The sequence below is a fragment of the Halichoeres trimaculatus genome, unplaced genomic scaffold, assembly GCF_033239565.1.
Source record: "Halichoeres trimaculatus isolate MK-OKI-2021-1 unplaced genomic scaffold, fHalTri1.1 fHalTri1_scaffold_16, whole genome shotgun sequence".
NCBI classification, from domain to species: Eukaryota; Metazoa; Chordata; class Actinopteri; order Labriformes; family Labridae; genus Halichoeres; species Halichoeres trimaculatus.
Genome location: NW_027437194.1, coordinates 13,740,558 through 13,759,140, shown reverse-complemented (window position 1 = coordinate 13,759,140; position 18,583 = coordinate 13,740,558). Strand labels below are relative to the sequence as shown.

At 40.2% G+C, this 18,583-nt stretch overlaps 1 protein-coding gene across 3 annotated transcripts in view; it reads left to right on the top strand.

Moving 5' to 3' along the window:
* The window catches only part of wdr7 (WD repeat domain 7), a 93,727-nt gene that overhangs the window by 9,043 nt on the left and 66,101 nt on the right, over window positions 1–18,583 (top strand). For all 3 annotated transcript variants that reach the window (XM_074689893.1, XM_074689894.1, XM_074689892.1), the window contains exons 10-18: window positions 1,096–1,243; window positions 2,171–2,286; window positions 2,734–2,866; window positions 3,034–3,254; window positions 3,919–4,114; window positions 6,254–6,468; window positions 14,716–14,949; window positions 15,100–15,393; window positions 15,621–15,817. In XM_074689893.1, the coding sequence (XP_074545994.1) occupies window positions 1,096–1,243; window positions 2,171–2,286; window positions 2,734–2,866; window positions 3,034–3,254; window positions 3,919–4,114; window positions 6,254–6,468; window positions 14,716–14,949; window positions 15,100–15,393; window positions 15,621–15,817 (1,754 nt within the window). The remainder of the gene's footprint in view (window positions 1–1,095; window positions 1,244–2,170; window positions 2,287–2,733; window positions 2,867–3,033; window positions 3,255–3,918; window positions 4,115–6,253; window positions 6,469–14,715; window positions 14,950–15,099; window positions 15,394–15,620; window positions 15,818–18,583) is intronic.

Below are 18,583 nucleotides of genomic sequence, written 5' to 3'. Positions count from 1 at the left end.
ATGAAAAATTTGCCAGATCTTCTCTGCCAATGCCAAACAGCTTTTTCTCTCATTGACTCTTGTTTGGTGAATAGTTAATACGTTTTTCATGTAATAACAGCAGTCTTTGTTACGAGCTCATCGGTTTTTATTACTGGCATGTTTTGATTATTCCTCTCAGTTTCCTTGAGTAACTATTTAAACACTTTGAAATGCAGATCGCACACTTTGGTTCATCTTTGGGATGGAATGTCCCTATGTGGATAAAAAATGAGCTGTAATACCCTCCTTTGCTTCTCTTGATGGTGACTCGATCTTAAATCTGGGATAAATAGAAACGAAATATACGTTTTTTGAGCTTTAAAAATTTGTTTCAGAAAGGGCACCAGTACTGCAGTTGTACCCACTTGGGAGGAAATCCTGGGAGTGTTAACAGTGATGTATGAAGTCCTTGGTAATAAAACATATCTGCTCAGGTTTTGGTGATCCTAAATAACACTGACCTCATTCCACTCTGTCCCACCTTCACAATGGGACCCTGGTGACACATGCACAAACACACCAGACTGTCATACATCCAGAGTGATAGATTTGACAGACCTGTCCATGTCTATTGCTCTTGATTTTGTCCATGAGTTCTTTCAGTGGACAGATCTTACACCTCACAAAGCTGCTGAACACAGTAACAGTTTGATAGTGATTGTTGGACTTCTGTGTGAGGGAAATACTGTTTTATTTTGCTGCTATACTCCATGTCATCAGGAACAGTCTGTACTTTTTAAAATGTGTCTCTAATTTTGAGCTCTGCTGAGAAGTTAGATGTCGAGGTGAAGCAGAAATGTGTGGTTTTGTTGCCCTGCTGGTTTTGTAGCTGCGTGCTCTTGCTGTTTTTATGAATGCAGCCAGCAAAACCATTTATTTCAGCTTCATGTGGGCATTAGACTTTGAACAAACAAAATGGCATAACAACAACATGAATGAAGTCCAACAATGGGGGGGACTTTTAAGGGAACCTATTAATTAAATGTAATGTAACTTAACTGATACACAAGGGTCTAACAGATGTAACACTTCAGGTCTTCAGATGCTGATATGTTTGTTTCCACCCACTCTCAGCTCTTGATCTGCCCACCCGTAACTCGGTTCTTCTTCGGCCGACGGGAGCCCTTCCATAAGCTGCTGATTCAGGGAGACTCAGCGGGCAGACTGTCTCTGTGGAGCATCCCAGATGCCTCACCTCCACAGCTGCACTCAACTCCTCCAGGTATTAACTGTTCTAACATATTTCTGCTGCGAGAGGAGAGCCATTTCAGCTGTTGTGTTTGCTGATAAAAACACACCGCACAGTTTTTCCTGAAGCTTATTTTAACATCAGCATTCATACATGAAAAATAACTTGAAAAGCACCATAAGAAACAAATAATCTTCTCTCTGTTCATAGAAAGTTACCCTTAGAAACAGTCTACACCTGTGTGTTTTCAAAGCATCTTAATACATTCATTTAAACTCCCTGAGGAGTTTCTAAGTGATCTTGAAAAAAATTCCCTTTAGATATATGCCTGATCGTAATCCATGCTTTAAAATGAATGGGTTGAGCAGGACCAGATTGATTTACAGCACTTTGAAGTCTCCACAACAACATCACGCTAACTGACAAAATTTAGTAGAGAGAAGAGAGATCTGTGATTTTTCTCTGCTGAAAGCAATTTCTGTGATTAATTCTGTCGTAATAGTGGTCGCTGGGACCTTACTGTCGGACAAAAAAAATACAGAATTGCAGAAGAAAGCAAAAATTGAGAGTAATAGAGCACGAGTTAAAGGCTAAAACACAAGCTAAATTATTTGTGATAATGTTTATTCCAACCCACAGTCAGCAGTTATTCTGCAGTGGTCTGTTTAAACTTGAGTGTATCAATAAAATGAAGAGTGAGGTTACGTTAGCTCTGCTTGGTAGACGATTGACAGGACATAACCAGGATTCACTAGCATTACACATTACAGACATGTCTTAAAGCACCGGGCTGCCAGTAGCGCTAAATAAAGACAGCTACTAAACTGCGGCACATGACATTCACTCTAAGGAGCAGCTTTTTCACTTCATTTTTGTTTTTTCTTTCATTAATTTTGTTTGTAATCATCTGCATTTTTCTTGTTTTGACTCTTTCTCAATGTCTCTTTTGTCTCCTTGCAGAGTTGCAGGTGTCATCCAACATCAGCCTCCAGGAGGCGTTTGATAAGTTGACCCCTGTATCCGCAGGAATCATTGACCAGCTCAGTGTCCTGCCTGGAAAGGAAGAACCAATCAAGGTCTGAAGCCAGTAAAAAATGCATGTAACGCTGAGCTGATACAAAAATGAAATATATAAAGATCTTTGTGCTACTCAAGACATCATTGATTCATTACCTTGTTTTGTGTACTTAGTGAAGAAATACAGACCCTGATGTTTTTTTAAAGAGTATCTTTGTTTTCATTCATTAAATGTTGGGGAATGAAACAGTTGGAATAGATCATAATTCACATTATAATTTCTTCTCATTTAACTTTAATTTGTAATTCTGAACAGATTGTATTCACTGACCTCTTTTATTTTATCTCTTCCTCTGACTCCACTCTTATAACACCTCTTTCAAGTCACCATTCAGTGTACTTGGGATTACCAGGAGATTGTTGGAGCCTACTGAAGCTAAAACAATAGGATAGCTCAACTTTTAGGTTTTAAGGTTCCTGACAGTCTTTGTGTGTTTGTTCCTCAGGTGACAGCGAGCGTGTACATCCCCTCTCAGGGTCGCCTTGTGTGTGGAAGGGAAGATGGCAGCATTATCCTGGTTCCTGCTACACAGACCGCCATTGTTCAGCTGCTGCAGGGGGAGCACATGCTCAGGAGAGGTGAGTGGAGTAATTTCATTCACTCTTTTAAATTAAACAGAAACACAAAGTGACACCATGTCTGCATTTTAAGACTTTTCTTCTTATATTCCAAAACAATGACTTATGAAAGATTATCATCTTCGGGACGATTTAGCCACTGAGTTTTGTGTGCGTCTGTCTTGCAGGCTGGCCGCCCCATCGCACCCTGAGAGGTCACAGGAACAAGGTGACATGCGTCCTGTACCCATACCAGATCTCCCCACGCTATGACCAGCGCTCCCTGGTGTCTGGAGGAGTTGACTTTTCAGTCATCGTCTGGGATATTTTCACCGGAGAGATGAAGCACATTTTCTGTGTCCATGGAGGAGAGATCACCCAGCTTATCGTGCCCCCTGAAAACTGCAGCGTAAGACCTCTGACATGTCACTCATTGTGTTTGGTTTCGTCTTGTCCTTTTCATTCCTTGATCTTTGTTCTGTGTCATTTGTAAAAAAAGGGTTTATTTTTCTGCTTTTTGTTCTTCGGTGCATCAGTGTCTGATGAGAAGAATGAAAAGGAATCATTTGCTATTTTGCTGACATTAGATTTAAATGTTAGGCGGTGATGTCATTGTAGTTACTATGGAAATAATTTCAAAGGCATTATGTTATTGTGGGCAAACATTGAATGCACAGACACAAACAGCTGCCAAATAGAAACATTATATTGTTTATCTGACATTCAGCGCAGAGAAATCAGGAGTCAGAAGCTAAGACCTTACACATTTGATCACTTTATTTAAAGAATATTTCAACTGCATGATAAGCATCTGTCCAAGAAATAAAACTTTTAATCAAAATTTTAACTATATGAAAAAAAAAACATGTGTATAATAAGTTCCCCAGCTTATCTTTGGTAACAAAACAGTAAAAATTTCAATAAGTTATAGAGTGCTTCTCTCAACTACTTTCCTAAATTATCTGAGGAGGATTTGTTATGGTGGGATTTAAATTGATTGTTATTTGGTATCTATGTGTCACTAGCATTCAAGGATTCAGACTGAACAGACAGATGCTTTGTTTCCTCCTCAGACACGGGTGCAGCACTGCGTCTGCTCGGTGGCCAGCGACCACTCTGTTGGCCTGCTCAGCCTCAGGGAGAGGAAGTGCATCATGTTGGCGTCCAGACACCTCTTTCCCATCCAGGTCATTAAGTGGCGTCCTGCAGATGACTACCTGGTCGTGGGATGCTCTGACGGCTCTGTCTATGTCTGGCAGATGGATACAGGTGAGAAACACTGTCTTGAAAGATGACAAATAAAAATCAGGGGAACTGAGGCCATAAATTTCCATAAGTTTATCATGAGTTTACTCAAGGTGTTCAATTTGAAGATCATACTTCGGTCAATGGTAAAACTGCCAGACAGAGGCGAAGCATTCCTGTCACTGAGTTTTGTAATAGTTGCATAATACCTTTGTACCTCATCTTTTCCAAGCTTTTAACTGTCATTTAAAGGTTTATCTGCCTTTTAGAAAGCAAGTTTGATGGCAAATGGCTTCATTTTTATATGTCCGAGGTGATGCTGCTCAGTCAGTCAAAGCTTAACGCTTATCAGTGCAAGACCAGAAACTGAGTAAGTGTTCAGACCTGGCTTTTACTAGAGAACATCTTCTGTGTTTTTTGGTCTTACATTAGTTTTGTTGGGGTCTTAAACATGTCTTAAAAGCCTAAAATTTGACTTTAAAATGGTAAACCCTGAAACAGATGATGCTAATGCACACAAAGTAATCTTTAACGTTTTCATAGCTATGTAATGATAATGAGGCTAAAGGTGATTTTTTTCACAGCTCCAAAGAAATCAAAAGAAAATTTGCTTTTAGTCCTTATTATCTCTGCTGTTCCACTCCAGGAAGTTCCTCTTAGGTTTGCTGCTTTCAGCTGGCCAATAGCAGAGAAGCTCTTGAGGGTTTTAATATAAAATCATGTTGTCACATTCAAATCTGATGAACAACAAGCCATTCCTTGACCCTATGTTCCTCTCCTATATCACCAAACATTGTCCTCTTGATGATATGCTAGAAAGAACTCACTATGACCACAATGATTAAAGTCTTGAGAAGCATAAAAACACTTTTTGCAAAGTTAGGCTAACAACATCCTAAAATCAGCTCTGTGCAGAAAAAGATGAGCTCGATATTTATCTGGTATGTTACTCTAAAAAAAGTGAGAACGTGAGCTATTCCTTTCAATTTTCTTCCATCTACAGACACCTCTGCTCTCTCCATCCTTTTCAGCCACACCAGGGAACCAACATTAGCTTGAATGATGACTAGCCACTGGAAAACTCTGTGTGTGCGTGTGTGTGTGTGTGTGACTTGAATGAGCTGTAGTGCTGGGAGATTGCAGGGTAGCTAAGTGTGAAATTAAGGAAGGTGTGTGTGTACTCAGGCGTTGGACATGTAATAGGGCCATGGCTCACAGGCCCTTCTCTCTCTGTGTCTCTCTGTCTTTCACACACACACACACACACACACACACACACACACACACACACACACACACACACACACACACACACACACACACACACACACACACACACACACACACACAGGTACCACTTCTCTTCTCACTCAATACCTGAGCCGATACTGATGTCAGCTCTGTCTACAGCTAATGATGTCTCTCTAAACGTTTTTTCTGTCTGTAAAGGTTGAGAATCCTCGCAGTCAGAGATGGCGAAGACTTTATCTGTCTGTGACCTAAATCATATTCAAGAGACAAAAGATGATGATACTGAGCACTGAGGCGAGAGGGAGATGGTGTGAGAGAGATTGGAAGATTGATATAAATGGAAGGAGAGTGCAAGGACAAGAAGAGAAAGATTGATAAAAGCTTAGATCTGTGACAGAAAGAGGCTGAGACAAAAACACAGTAGTGTATATAAGGAGTAGATACAACAAGCAGGACATCAATAGCTTGTGGTAGCTTTCAGTTTTGACTTTTGACTTATATTTCTTTATTTGGAGCCATACATTTATATAATTTCCTGATTGACAGGTTGTTGTTTACTATCTGTTGAATCTAAATGAGAACGATGTGTACCAAATGAACATCACAAACCATTAAACAAAGGATTGGAACTAAAAATTTAGACCAACATTTTGGGACATATAGTAAGTGTGAAGTCAGCTCACTTTCCCCAAAGTGTCTTTATCATGACTTTGATTCCCAAACAGTGAAGTCGCCCCCTGCTGGTCATTAGAGTACAGTCAGTTATTGAGTTAAAGATCGGTTCAGAAGTCTTTTTTCTGCATCTACAGTATTCTAATCAACTTCTATTTACAAACAGTGGACCCTTTCACTGCTTGTTAATGCAGTTTTCTGGTTCACCAGTAAAACGTTTTTTCCTGCTTGTGTTTCCAGGAGCCTTGGATCGTTGTGTGATGGGCATAACCGCCGTAGAGATCCTGAATGCCTGTGATGAACTCGCTCCAGCTACGGTGGATGCTCTGAGCCACTCAGCTGTGAACCTGAAGCAGGCGATGACCCGACGCAGCCTGGCGGCGCTGAAGAACATGGCTCAACACAAACTGCAGACGCTCGCCACCAACCTGCTTGCTGCCGACAATGCCGACAAGGTAAGAACAAACCACTGAGTCACACTGCAGCAGAGTTATGGGAGAAAAGTAAAAATACTGATTGGTTAGAAATCAAGCAGCAGATTTTTTCCCCTTTTAAAATTTTTGATAACTGAGGGTTTAGTTTGACAGCCTCTCAATGCAAAATGCAAATGACCAAACAAATTTCAAGAGACCTCTGGAGCTGCTTTCAAAATTGTTCAGTTTTTGTTCGATGAGATCGCATCTTGAAAACGTAATGCTGCTTTTAAATTGTTTGGATCAAATTTGTATGTGTCTCGTCATTTGTGGTTCTAAATGCCTTTCATAAAAACACAAATACTAATACACAAATGCACACAGAGACACAAAAACACACGCAAGATGACGCACAGAGACACTCAAAAACAGAGATGCACAGAGAGATACAAAAACACAGACACACAAAACCACAAACACACAAAATTAAAAACACACATAAAGACACTCAAAGACACAGAGAAACAAAGAGAGACTCAAAACCACGGACACACAAAAACAAAAGAGACACACAGAGACACACAAAGACACAGAGAAACAAAGAGAAACTCAAAGATACAAGATACAAAGAGACACACAAAGATGCACAATCACAAAGACACACAAAAATGCTAAGAGACACACAAAGACATGCAGACACTCAAAGACACACAGACGCACAAAGACACACACAGACTCACAATACCTCCTTGTTACCCTCACACACATACATCTCACTTGCCATCTCGGTCAGATAGCTGGCTGGAGTTACAGACCAATTAAAACTCTGCTGGAGACAAACCTTAAGGTCATATCTACAGTCTGTGTTTGTACGTGTGTGTGTTAGCGTGTGTGTGTGTGTGTGAGAGAGAGAGAGGGAGAGAAATAAAGACCAACTGGGATCTCCCAGGGATGGCCGAACTATCTTAAATGTCAAAATCTTTAAAAAAAGGAGGGCAGTGTTTTCTTCAGGTGAGCTTGACTTTCCTGAAAGCAGCTTGGATGCTTTACTGAAAACTGTACCAAGAAGTTTGAGATATACAGAATAAATCTTATCCATCAAAGTAGTTAAAGTATTAATTGTTAAATTCAACAAATAGATCAGGTTACTCTGTATCTCTTTGGCTTAATTTGACTTTGTCTTATTGGTCATACGTCAACTCCAAATACATTTATTGTTTAGTGATTGAGCGTAGGCATTAGAGTTCCATCTTCTGGGTCTCCTCCAGGAAACTCAGTCAGAACCAGAAATACTTTACATATCCTGGGGGGATTTAGTTAAAACACTTACTCTTCTCAAAAAATGTAATGAGATATCAGTGCAGTAATAGAAAGTACAAATAAATGAGGAATACATACCAGATAAACAAATACTGATAAAAATGCAGAATAGTTTCAATAAGTAATGTACAAAAACATTGCTGTCAGCTGATCCTGGTGTAATCCCAGTTAGCCCAGAAAGTCCGGTTGTTTTGCACCAGCTCTTTGTTATGAGAGAATAACAGTAAAGTCTCATGTGAACGTTTTTGAAGTAATTTTTGTGGCTTTTTATGCCTTTAATCAGATTGGACAATGGATAGAGCAGGAAAAAGGGCAAGAGTGGTAAGTGACCATAGACTGTAAAAAAAACATGGACATCATCTTGGTCAGCTCTAAGTGAGGTAATCTCAGAATCTGCTCCCCTGGTGACTGGCTGCGGAATATGTCAAAAACTCTGTCGCCCTTGTCATTCCAGACAGGCTGTAATCAAACTTTAAAAAATAAATACACCTGGTAGAAATGTTTCTCACACCCGTATGCTGTGGTGATATAAAGATATTTTTGGGCTGCAGTGTGTTTAAGTGCTCTATTTTCTGAAAAGTTTCTTTTTCATTAGTTGTTAGATGTTAAAGATGTTTTTTTACGTCACATTTAGTGATGGTTGACAGCTTGCTGTTCTTGTGTAGTTTTTGATGGCTGAGGGCTACATAAAATCAGGCCGATGCATGTTATCAGGCCTTTGTTGATTTATATAAAGGAGAACAAAAACTTGGGTGACTTTTCACTTTATTACCTGTAAGTTTAAATTTCCCAGATCCTGTGAAATTATATATTATATTCTTATTCTCTAACCCTCTTATTATAGGCAAAAGGTGATATATTATCTATCTAAGCTACAACCTACTCTATATTTATAGCAATCAACCAAATCCATGTTTCCATTTTCATTCTTTCAGTCCAACAAATCATCACAGCCAAATGACTGTCCACATTGCATTTTGTATTTGGAGCGAGTCTTCCATGGTGACCCCCTCAGGGTATAAAGGATTCACCTGTCAGACTTGGATGATCTGATCTGCCCTGACGGAGTTGACCCCGCCCACCTGGGCCTCCTGGCACAGAAAACAAACGCCCTGAATTATTTAGTTTCTAAGCAGCGTTTAGTTCTGCTGCTGGTACAGTTTGACTTTTACACTTTTAGTCTTAAGCCGTTTACCTCAGCCTTCTACCTCTTCTCCTCTTGTGTTTTGGTCGTTTTCTTCTTTTTTTCCCTCCCAGCAGATAACCTTTGTGTTGTCTCTTTGTCTCCTCTGTGTATGTTTTTTTATTGTGGGTATCTCCTGGGTTTTTCCTGCCATAACTGCCCTTAATCACAGCTCTTTTCTGAAAATGCCGACACACAACAGCTGCAATCTTTTCTCCCCATTCTATCAAAAAACATCACTGTTGTTCTCTTTCCTGCCTTCCACCGGGTGTCATTTCTCTTTCATATCTCCTCAAATTATGGGTCAACACTATCCACTATCCTCAGATTGTGTCTGAGAGTGTGTGCCCCCCTGTTGTGTGAAATGACAGATAATGACTGTGAAATGTCAGACTATCAACCTCGCCAGACATTACAGCCAGTCAGCTTCTCGTCTTTCTCTGTGTTTACAGCTGGTGTTTGTTGTTGCTGTTCAGGCTTCCAATGTGTGCCTTTGAGGTTGCCCTCTGTAAGGTTTGTTGAGCCTGCACATTTATGAACATGTTTCTATTTAAAACTAAATAAACTGATAAAAAGAATAACATTGTTTAAGTAAAAAAAAAAGTCATAATATAATAAGGTAAAAGGGGCAATGAATATTCAGGTTACCCTTTCTTAAATGCAAAAATGTCAATGTAGCTATCGACACATGACCTCGTCACTCTACATCCTGATAAAAGTGGGCTTGAACCAAGAAAAAGTAGGATTAAAAGATTTGTTTGCTTCATTGACAAATACATGCTTTGACCAAAGCTGCTCCCCCACCCCAAACGTTGATGGTGCTTATGGTGAAGACATGCTTTATCCTGAAAACAGTCCAAATTTGTACAAGGGTGTCACCAGAATCAGTACAATATTATAAACTTCTCACAGTGCCTTTGTAGAACAAACAAACCTGGACTGATGATCTTTGCTCTTTGCTTGGAAAAAAATAAGACCTTTGAAATTTTTTTGTCCAGTACACCAATTTACTTTTTGTAAACAGTCACAGCTGCCTGCACATCTTGGCAACAGAAGTGAGAGTACAATGGTTTGTCAAGCAACGTGAGGGTGTTAACCACCAAAAGTCTCATTTCTACCTAAATACCACCAATTTAACAGATCGTAAATGACTCACAGGTTCATGGGAAAATATTAAAAGGATTGAAAACATAAACAAGTGGACAGAAATTTTTCGTGGAGAAACCTAGTGTGTACCCCAGAGAGGAGTTTAAACACACAAGTCATCGGGACTTCAGACTACATTATCCAGGGACACTTACAAGACTGTGAAGTATAAAGACATGAACTTGTGTGAAATAAGCCAGAAACCCTCCCAAATTAAATAGAGTATACCATAGTTTCAGTTTGATCATAAAATCTGTTTCTGTTTATATATGGGTTAATACCATAGACTGTATAAAACATGGACGTGGCCTCGCCAACGTCACTCGTCTGTTTCTGAAACGGAAAATGAAGCACATCGGCTATAGCCGCATATTGGTAGTGGCAAGGGCTTCGCCTACAGCCATAGGACGCCTGTCGGTCACGTGACCCTCAGCTGTGCCTCTTATTGGGGGAGCTCGCGATCTTCATATTCTCTGAACAGCCCAGTTAGAAATTCACCCCCTGCACAGTGGGTGCCGGTAGTAAAATTAGGGACTCAGACAGGAGATGTTTTTTGAACCAGGCTGTAAATAGGTTAATTTCTGCTTTGAAAATGGCTTTTTTTTGGCTTGGTGTGTATGTGACTTCCACTACTTCTGGAGATTTTAGCACTTCCGTATTGTCTCATATTCCCAGACCAGAGGTTGCCGCTTGGTAGATACACAAAGTGAAAACTCGATTTAGAATATCGGAAGTTAAAATTGTTTATTTGCAGTCAAACCTGGTTAACTGAGGTCGGATTAAGAAGACATATTTAATAACAATCCCAAATGTTGATGGTGTTTCAGTGTAATGTGGGACACTATTAACGAGTGACCTATCAGCCGACTGTCACTGATATCCTTGGCTGAGAGTCAACAGTTATCATGGTCACTCTTTACTCCAAAACACTGGTAGCTATGTAATGGTCAGAACTCGATAGAAGTTGACTCCTTGGTGTAGTATAATTTTATTACAGAACAACCAGACAGTTTTATACTGCTTTCAATGATAAATTAGTGTTTAAAAAAAGCTAACTCGTCTGAATAAATAGAGCTAAACATCACTTCCGTTGCCAAAATGCACATGCATATTTTTGATGACGTCGACTGTATTGATCTGTTCCCCTTGGTGTTTCCAAATGGCGTACTTCCGTAAGCACATTTACATGATTTGCACTGGGTACACTCTGCACTTACTGGAACAGTGCACGAAATCATACAGGGAAGTGTTGTCCCAAATTAAACATTGCAGCTTCGCATTTACCCAAAACTAAGATTGCATTTCACAACCGTTCTTCTGCTTTTCATGGATTACATCCATCAAACATTGTTTGATCCATTCCTTCCCTTCCCCTCCATAGCCAATATGGCACCCACTGGCTGTAAAAAAGTGTCCACTGATCCACACTCTACTTTCTGACATTTTTGGGTGCGCTACCTGAGAAATCAAAGTGCGTTGCATTTTTCCATGCTGTAGGAAAATAATTTATTGAAATCATTATGTAATAAATCCTGAAACACTCCTTTTCAACCAAGTTATGCATTTTTTTAAAGTAGCTCAAAGAACAAAAGCAAATACCAGAGCCCATCATTTTGTCACTTTATACACCAAACCATACAGTTTACACTGTAGACCAACTAATCCCTTGAATTTCCTTTTGAGTGCCATAATTTGTTTCTACACAAATTTCTTTCTACATACATTTCATTTCTGTTGTTAAACATTTGTTTTTTTGTCTTTAAACACTTACCATTTTTTACATTCATCCTCTCTTTTTGTAAAACACTTTTATCTGCATTTGAGAGATTTTCTTTTTTCCTAAAAAGACTTCAAACAACAATAAACGAACCAAATACTTGGAATAAGGAAGATGGTCGTTTGGCAAAATGATTTAAATCCAATTTTAGAAGTTAAGCAGAATTGTCGATAAAAAAGTGTATCTGAAACCTGGAGTTCCTTTCTTCTTCATATGCAGAAACATCAGGATGCTTATTAGTAGGAGGATTTGTCCCTGAAAGCTATTCTGTCACAACCTCGAATAACGTTTACCTTGCAGCACAGAGTTCAGCCAGAATAAATCAGTTTGACTGATAGATGGAGGTTCCACTGGTCAGCTTTAAGTTTAAAGGGTGGAGATCTTCTTAAGTGTTTCACTGAAAGCAAGTCAAAGAATTTTCTTTCAGTGTGTGTATCAAAATGTCTCCATCCAGAGTTTGTGCACCTGATGTCTTTATACAGTGTGGGTGTGTTTGTGCTTGTGTGTGTTGGACTCCAGTGGTGTTTGCCAGGAGGGCCCTGCAGGATGATGACCTTTGGACCAACTGCCCAGGAGCTATAGGACACTGTGTGTGTGTTGTACATTTGCTTCCCTGTGTATGTTTTTTTAATGTTTTTATATTAACTGTTTGTTGTATATTAGGGTTATTGTTACAAATTCCAGCTGATAGCAAAGATATTAAGTGTGACAGTAATGCAAGGCGCCTGTACAGGCTTGTTTTAATGTGTGTAATAGATGCTTCTGTATGTCTGTGAGAATTTCTGTGTAATGTGGCTGGTTGCCTTTAGATGGCAGTGTTCATCCACCAAAACGGCCTAACAGGGACACACACACACACACACACACACACACACACACACACACACACACACACACACACACACACACACACACACACACACACATACATACACACACACACACACACTAATCTGACACTAAAAACACACTGAAACATGAGGCTGGGCCATACATGTCATGTTTTTGCCACGTTAAAATCCTGGACATCAATCAAACAAAAAGCAAGGGCGAAATGTTCACATGGTCCCCCCATCTGTTCAGATGTCGGGTGGTTTCACTGACTGTGAGACAGAGCAGACACATTGTTCTGTGGTGTGACTGTGTGTTAAATATCAGAAATGGAGTCACAGGCTGATAGAGAATGAATAATCTGTGCATGTGGTGAAGCAGCAACAGGGACATTGAGCAGTAGCATCACAACAGGAGAGACTTCTCAAAGAGTGTGTGTGTGTGTCTGTGTGTCCCAGCTGCAGGTGTATTGTGTCTCTTAGTCAGCTAGGAGTCTCTCTAATTATTTGTCCATCTCTGCTTCTCTTGAAGTCACGTTTATTTTAATTGAAGAGCTTTACAGGCATGAAAGGTTTCAACTCCTAAATGTCATGACATGGAATGGCAACATGTGTAACATACATTTTATTACAAGTACTAATAATATAATTTGAATATTAAAAAAAAATCACACCAGAAAGACACATCAGACCCCTAAAAATACACACTAACAGGCCAATCCAAAAACAGACAAAAACGATCAAATCAATTGACTTTAGATACTTAAATTAGCTGATGGGTAGAAAATTAACCATCCTATGTGAAAGTACTGCTGTGTTTATCTACTTCTACTATCATTTCCCTGGCTTGGTCACCTAAGGGTACTTGTGAAAACAAAGCAAATAAATGTAGAAAACAGATCGAACGTTTTCTTTTTGCATTGTTTCAAGTAGTATTAACCCCTTGTTTTGTTTATATTTTTTTACCATAATGGTTAAAAAATACAACCTAAATAGAGATAGTAGTATTGATTCTGGAAGGCATTGTACGACCCCTCCAGCATCTTTTCACAACCCCCACTTTGGGGAACCACTTATTTAAATGACCCAAAGATAAAACATTCAGAAAATGGACTTGTACTTGTACAGCCCTTTTCTAGTCTTAAAGAGTGCTCTTACATAGCTTGTCACATCCTCAACCACACATCACCCACACGTTAAACAAAAATAGAAAATGTTTTTCTTTTTTTACAAAATGTAACCGTTTGGTACTTCTAAGTTTGGTATCCGTGGATCTCAGCTCAGACAACTCTCTCTAGTCTTGTATGGCAAATGAAAAACCCTTCGTGAAACACATTTGGATTAAATCCTGTTTTTGTATTTACTTTACTATTTCTTAATCACCTCTCACTCCTTCCTCATCCTCCTCTTCCTCCTCACTCTAACAAGATCACAGTCGTCTGATTGCAGTCATCAGGTCATTAACATGTAAACAAACAGAACTATTCTACATAGAGCCGCATGCAGGTGTCTCTGCTAATACAATTAAAATTGAGCAGGGTGATAATATTGGTGGCAATTACAGCTAATGGTGTGTGTGTGTAATTGTTTTTGCTTGAAGGGATGAGTAATTTGAATAATCATCCTGCTGAGCACTTGTTTCAGTCCAGGTTCGATTTCTGCTAAAGATCTCTTAAATATAGTCATTTAAGCTCGATCAATAATGTTTTATTCTAATAGTACATAAAAAAAATGTAACACAAAGAGTGTTACTTAGTGTTGTCCATACATACTTTGTTGCTTTAATTTTGGTACTTTCTTTTTCAAATTAGCCCAACAAAAGCCATAATTCTAACGTGTTAAATTTTGCAAAACTTTCATTGCACATAGAGAAGTCTGCTCCAGTGACAAGGAGACATGTCAATTGATCACTCATCTGAAATGAATTTGATATTTTTTTTCTCACCAAGTTGATGCATTTACAAAGAAGTCTGGTTTATGTTCCCAATGGTTTTTTGAATTCTTCAACTCTAAGTTTTCTCTCTCCTTTTCAGGGAAATCTACCAAAATACTCCCATAATGCCCTGGTTGTCCAGGCTATGAAGACCAATCTGACGGACCCCGACATGCATGTGCTGTTCTTTGACGTGGAGGCTGTCATCATCCAGCTGCTGACAGAAGAAGCCCAGAGGCCAAACCCAATGCTGGTGTCTCCAGAGACGCTCCAGAAGAGCCAGGCTGGGGCTGACAAAGGTGGATCATTACTGGCCCAAAAGATCTTTAAACAGGTCAGTAAATATAACATATTATGATTAGAGTTTGAATAAGATAAAGGGTTTGAGATGGTTCTCCTCAAGCTGAATTCAAGATTTTAACTGTTTTCCCTTTTTCTTTTAATAACTGTTTTTATGACAAAAATTATCTGCTCTGCAAACCAGGTAAAAGAGACGATGAAGGAGACCATCAAAGAACACCTGCTCGATGAAGATGAGGAAGAGGAGGAGGAGATGAGGAGACGAGAGGAGAAGTCCAAGTCTTTGAGTCTGCTGGAGTACAACCTGACGATGGACACCGCCAAACTCTTCATGTCCTGCCTGCACGCCTGGGGTCTCAATGAACAGCTGGACGGCATCTGTCTGGAGCGACTGGGCATGCTCAGACCGCACTGCCCCATCTCCTTTGGCCTGATCTCACGAGGAGGTCACATGTCCCTCATGTTGCCCACCTTCAAGGTAACCGTCTGCTGTCACTTGTCTTTTTTAATTTACACCCAAATAAAGATTCATCAGGTCTTTGCTGATCTTGAGTCTAGTCTGGTGCAGTAGGAAGACAAGTTTCAAACTAAGATTAGAGTGATTTACACCAGACAGAGGCAATATGTCACTCGTGTCAACTTCTACTACACTGGTAGTTTTTTTTTCAAGGGTATCTTGTTCATTTGTCTACCTCTGTTTCCCAGGAGTCCTTGCTGCGGCAGTTGTCTCTGATGACGGGTATGAAGCTGAGTCTGTCGGACATCGTGGGGAAGGGGACGTATGGCGTGTCAAGGGCTGTCACTACGCAGCACCTCTTGTCTGTGATCTCGCTGGCTAACACTCTGATGGGCATGACCAACGCCACCTTTGTAGGAGAGCATATGAAGAAAGCACCTGTCAGGTAACACACGCCCACACCCACACATACACATTGTTTATCGGTTCAACCCTGAAATTTCAGGGAATGGGAAAGGCTTAATCTCCTGTCCTGTCCTGAAACATTTTCGACCACAAGTCTTTAATTTAATAAACAGCAACTTTTAAGGTCCAATTATTTGATGAGAAGGGCTTGCTTGCTACAGCCGTCAATTTTCAAGAATAGTAAGCCTGAGCAAGTTTTAAAAAATTAGCAATACAACTTGTTTTCTTCAGAAATTCTAATGGTTTCCAAAGATTCAGTTTTCACTTTGTAATGTGGTTCTTTGTGTTTTCAGCAGTATTTCTTGTATGATTGTACCACAAATCAACACAGACTCTAAAGCTTTGTTTCCACCAAGCAATCCGGGTTTGATCAATACGGTTTGGTGCGGGTTGGCTCGGTTAATCTTGGTCCCATTTGCATTTCCACAGCCAACCGTGCTCCCTTGTGGTAGGCAGCGTGTAAGCTGGATACTGATAGCCGCATCAGCAACACAATAGTGTGACGCCATAGCAGAGCGACATAGTGTACCCCATTAATAAATCCTATGAAGAAGAAAAGTGTGACGCAGTCAACAAAGAGCAACAATGGAAGACATCCAGCATTTTGTCCTCTTTGTAATTGGCATGTGGCCTTTTGTGACAAAGCACAATCAAGCTTTGTTTCAGAGAAGACTAAAAGGCAGGGTAAGTGACGATTCCTTCGACCAATAAATGGTCCGCAGTGTTGTAGCTCCACCTTCCGAGATCAGATCGGTTTAGTCTGGCACCTCTGTGGAAGGGTGCCAAAAAGTGGGACGTTTGGTATCGGTTATTGGGGGGTCTGTCCCGGGATTAGTCACTGGAAGCACTGTAAAATATGTGCCATGTTGAGACCAAACCAAACTGAACCGCTTGGTAGAAACGGGGCTAAAGTTACTCACAGAAGCTTTAAACCTGAAAAAGATTGTAGAATCAAATGTGAAAATAGTTAATTTGCTGCATCAGTCAGAGAAATCAGTCCGCATGTCCCTGGAGACTTTGGGGTATTGTTAACCATGCATTTAAAGTGTGTTCAATCCATACATTAGCCAGATCTCAAGTAAAGTAAAAATGTTAATGAGAAAGTTTTGACAGAAGTCAGAGGTCTCTGAATTCGGCAGAGCAAGGACACACTCTTGTTTGTAGTCAGTGGTTCCAGCTCAAAAACAAAACACCAACCCAAACAAGCAGGAACAGAAACTGAATCCAAAACACAGAAACACAGACGCTGTTCACATACTCAAGACTGAGTGGGTTGTGTGTGTGTGTGTGTGTGTGTGTGTGTGTGTGTGTGTGTGTGTGTGTGTGTGTGTGTGTGTGTGTGTGTGTGTGTGTGTGTGTGTGTGTGTGTGTGTGTGTAGCTGATTGTTTAGTCTGTCAGAGCTCTCATTGTGCTCTGAAAGATTTAACACAGAGGTCAAGGTCTTGCTGCTGAAACACCAACACAACATTTCATCATTTCATCAACCCTGAAGGTAGGGCAAGCAAAGACGAGACAGAGACAGAGAGAGGAAGAGAGAAGGAGAAAGAGGTTCAGAGGGGAATTCACAAAGAATGGATTGTGACCGTTGAGAGCAGTAAAGATTGCCCATTATTTGCTCCCATTATCTGCTCTGTCTCACCTTCTGATTTAAGGAGCAAACCACTATCATGATATTTCAGCACAAAAACACCCACTAAGTTCTGCAGCTCTGTGCAGTTTAACCTATACATCTAACCTGCACTACATGTTATTTCATTCCGATACTGCTAAATTTTATTTTTGTTTATGACAAGCTGGTCTCTGCCTCATCTGGGTCCATGATGGCCCGTTTTCACCAAGCATGCCTGTTTGCATCAGTACAGTTTGGTTGGAAAAATAAATTGTGACAAAGTAAACAAAGGGCAAGGATCGAAGACATCCAGTATTTCATCTTCTTTGTGACTGGCACATGGCTCTTTGTTACAACAAAGCACAATAGATCAGTATGTCTGGCACCCCAACAGAAGTGTACCAAAAAGTGAGACGATTGGGTTTGGTTATTTAGGGATCTGTCCCAGGATCAGTGAGTTGAAACGCCACAAAATGGGTATGGTACTGAGACAAACCAAACTGAACCACTTGGTGGAAATAGGCTTTATGCAAGCCTCCTCTCAAAGCTCACACGATCTTGATGCTAAATCATGGAGCACTGAGGTTCATCACTTGTTTTAAAGCTCTCATTCAACACTCTTCTTCAGGTTCAATCAACATTTGAACACCCTGTACCAAACGTCCATCCAAACAGTTCTGTTTTAACTTGTCGAAGCTTAATCAGCTCAGCTGGCAAGACCCAGATCTAATAAATTGTGGAACACCAGAAAGAAAAAGGTGGTGGACTCGTAGAGTCAGAAACTTACTTTTTTACAACCTCAGAAACAAATCCTCGCCTTCTGTGCAGCGTCCAAATCAGAGAAGGTGATTTTTGCAGCTCCAAGACTTTGTGATGAAACTCAAACAAGGACCTCTTTCTGGCCGTCTGCACTCCAAACGAGCAGCTCTGAATATTTTAGCATCTTTGGCTTTTTCATGTTTTCCATCCCACATTAATAACAGAAGAAAATCTTCCTGGCTGTGTGCTGAGTTTGAAAAGAAGGGCACCTGAACTCTTTCAGGGTTTTCTTTGAGTATTTCATCATGACAACCGGAGAAGCACGAACTTCACCAAGACTGAAAACTTGTTTGTGGAGAGAGTCCTGGACCTTCTTC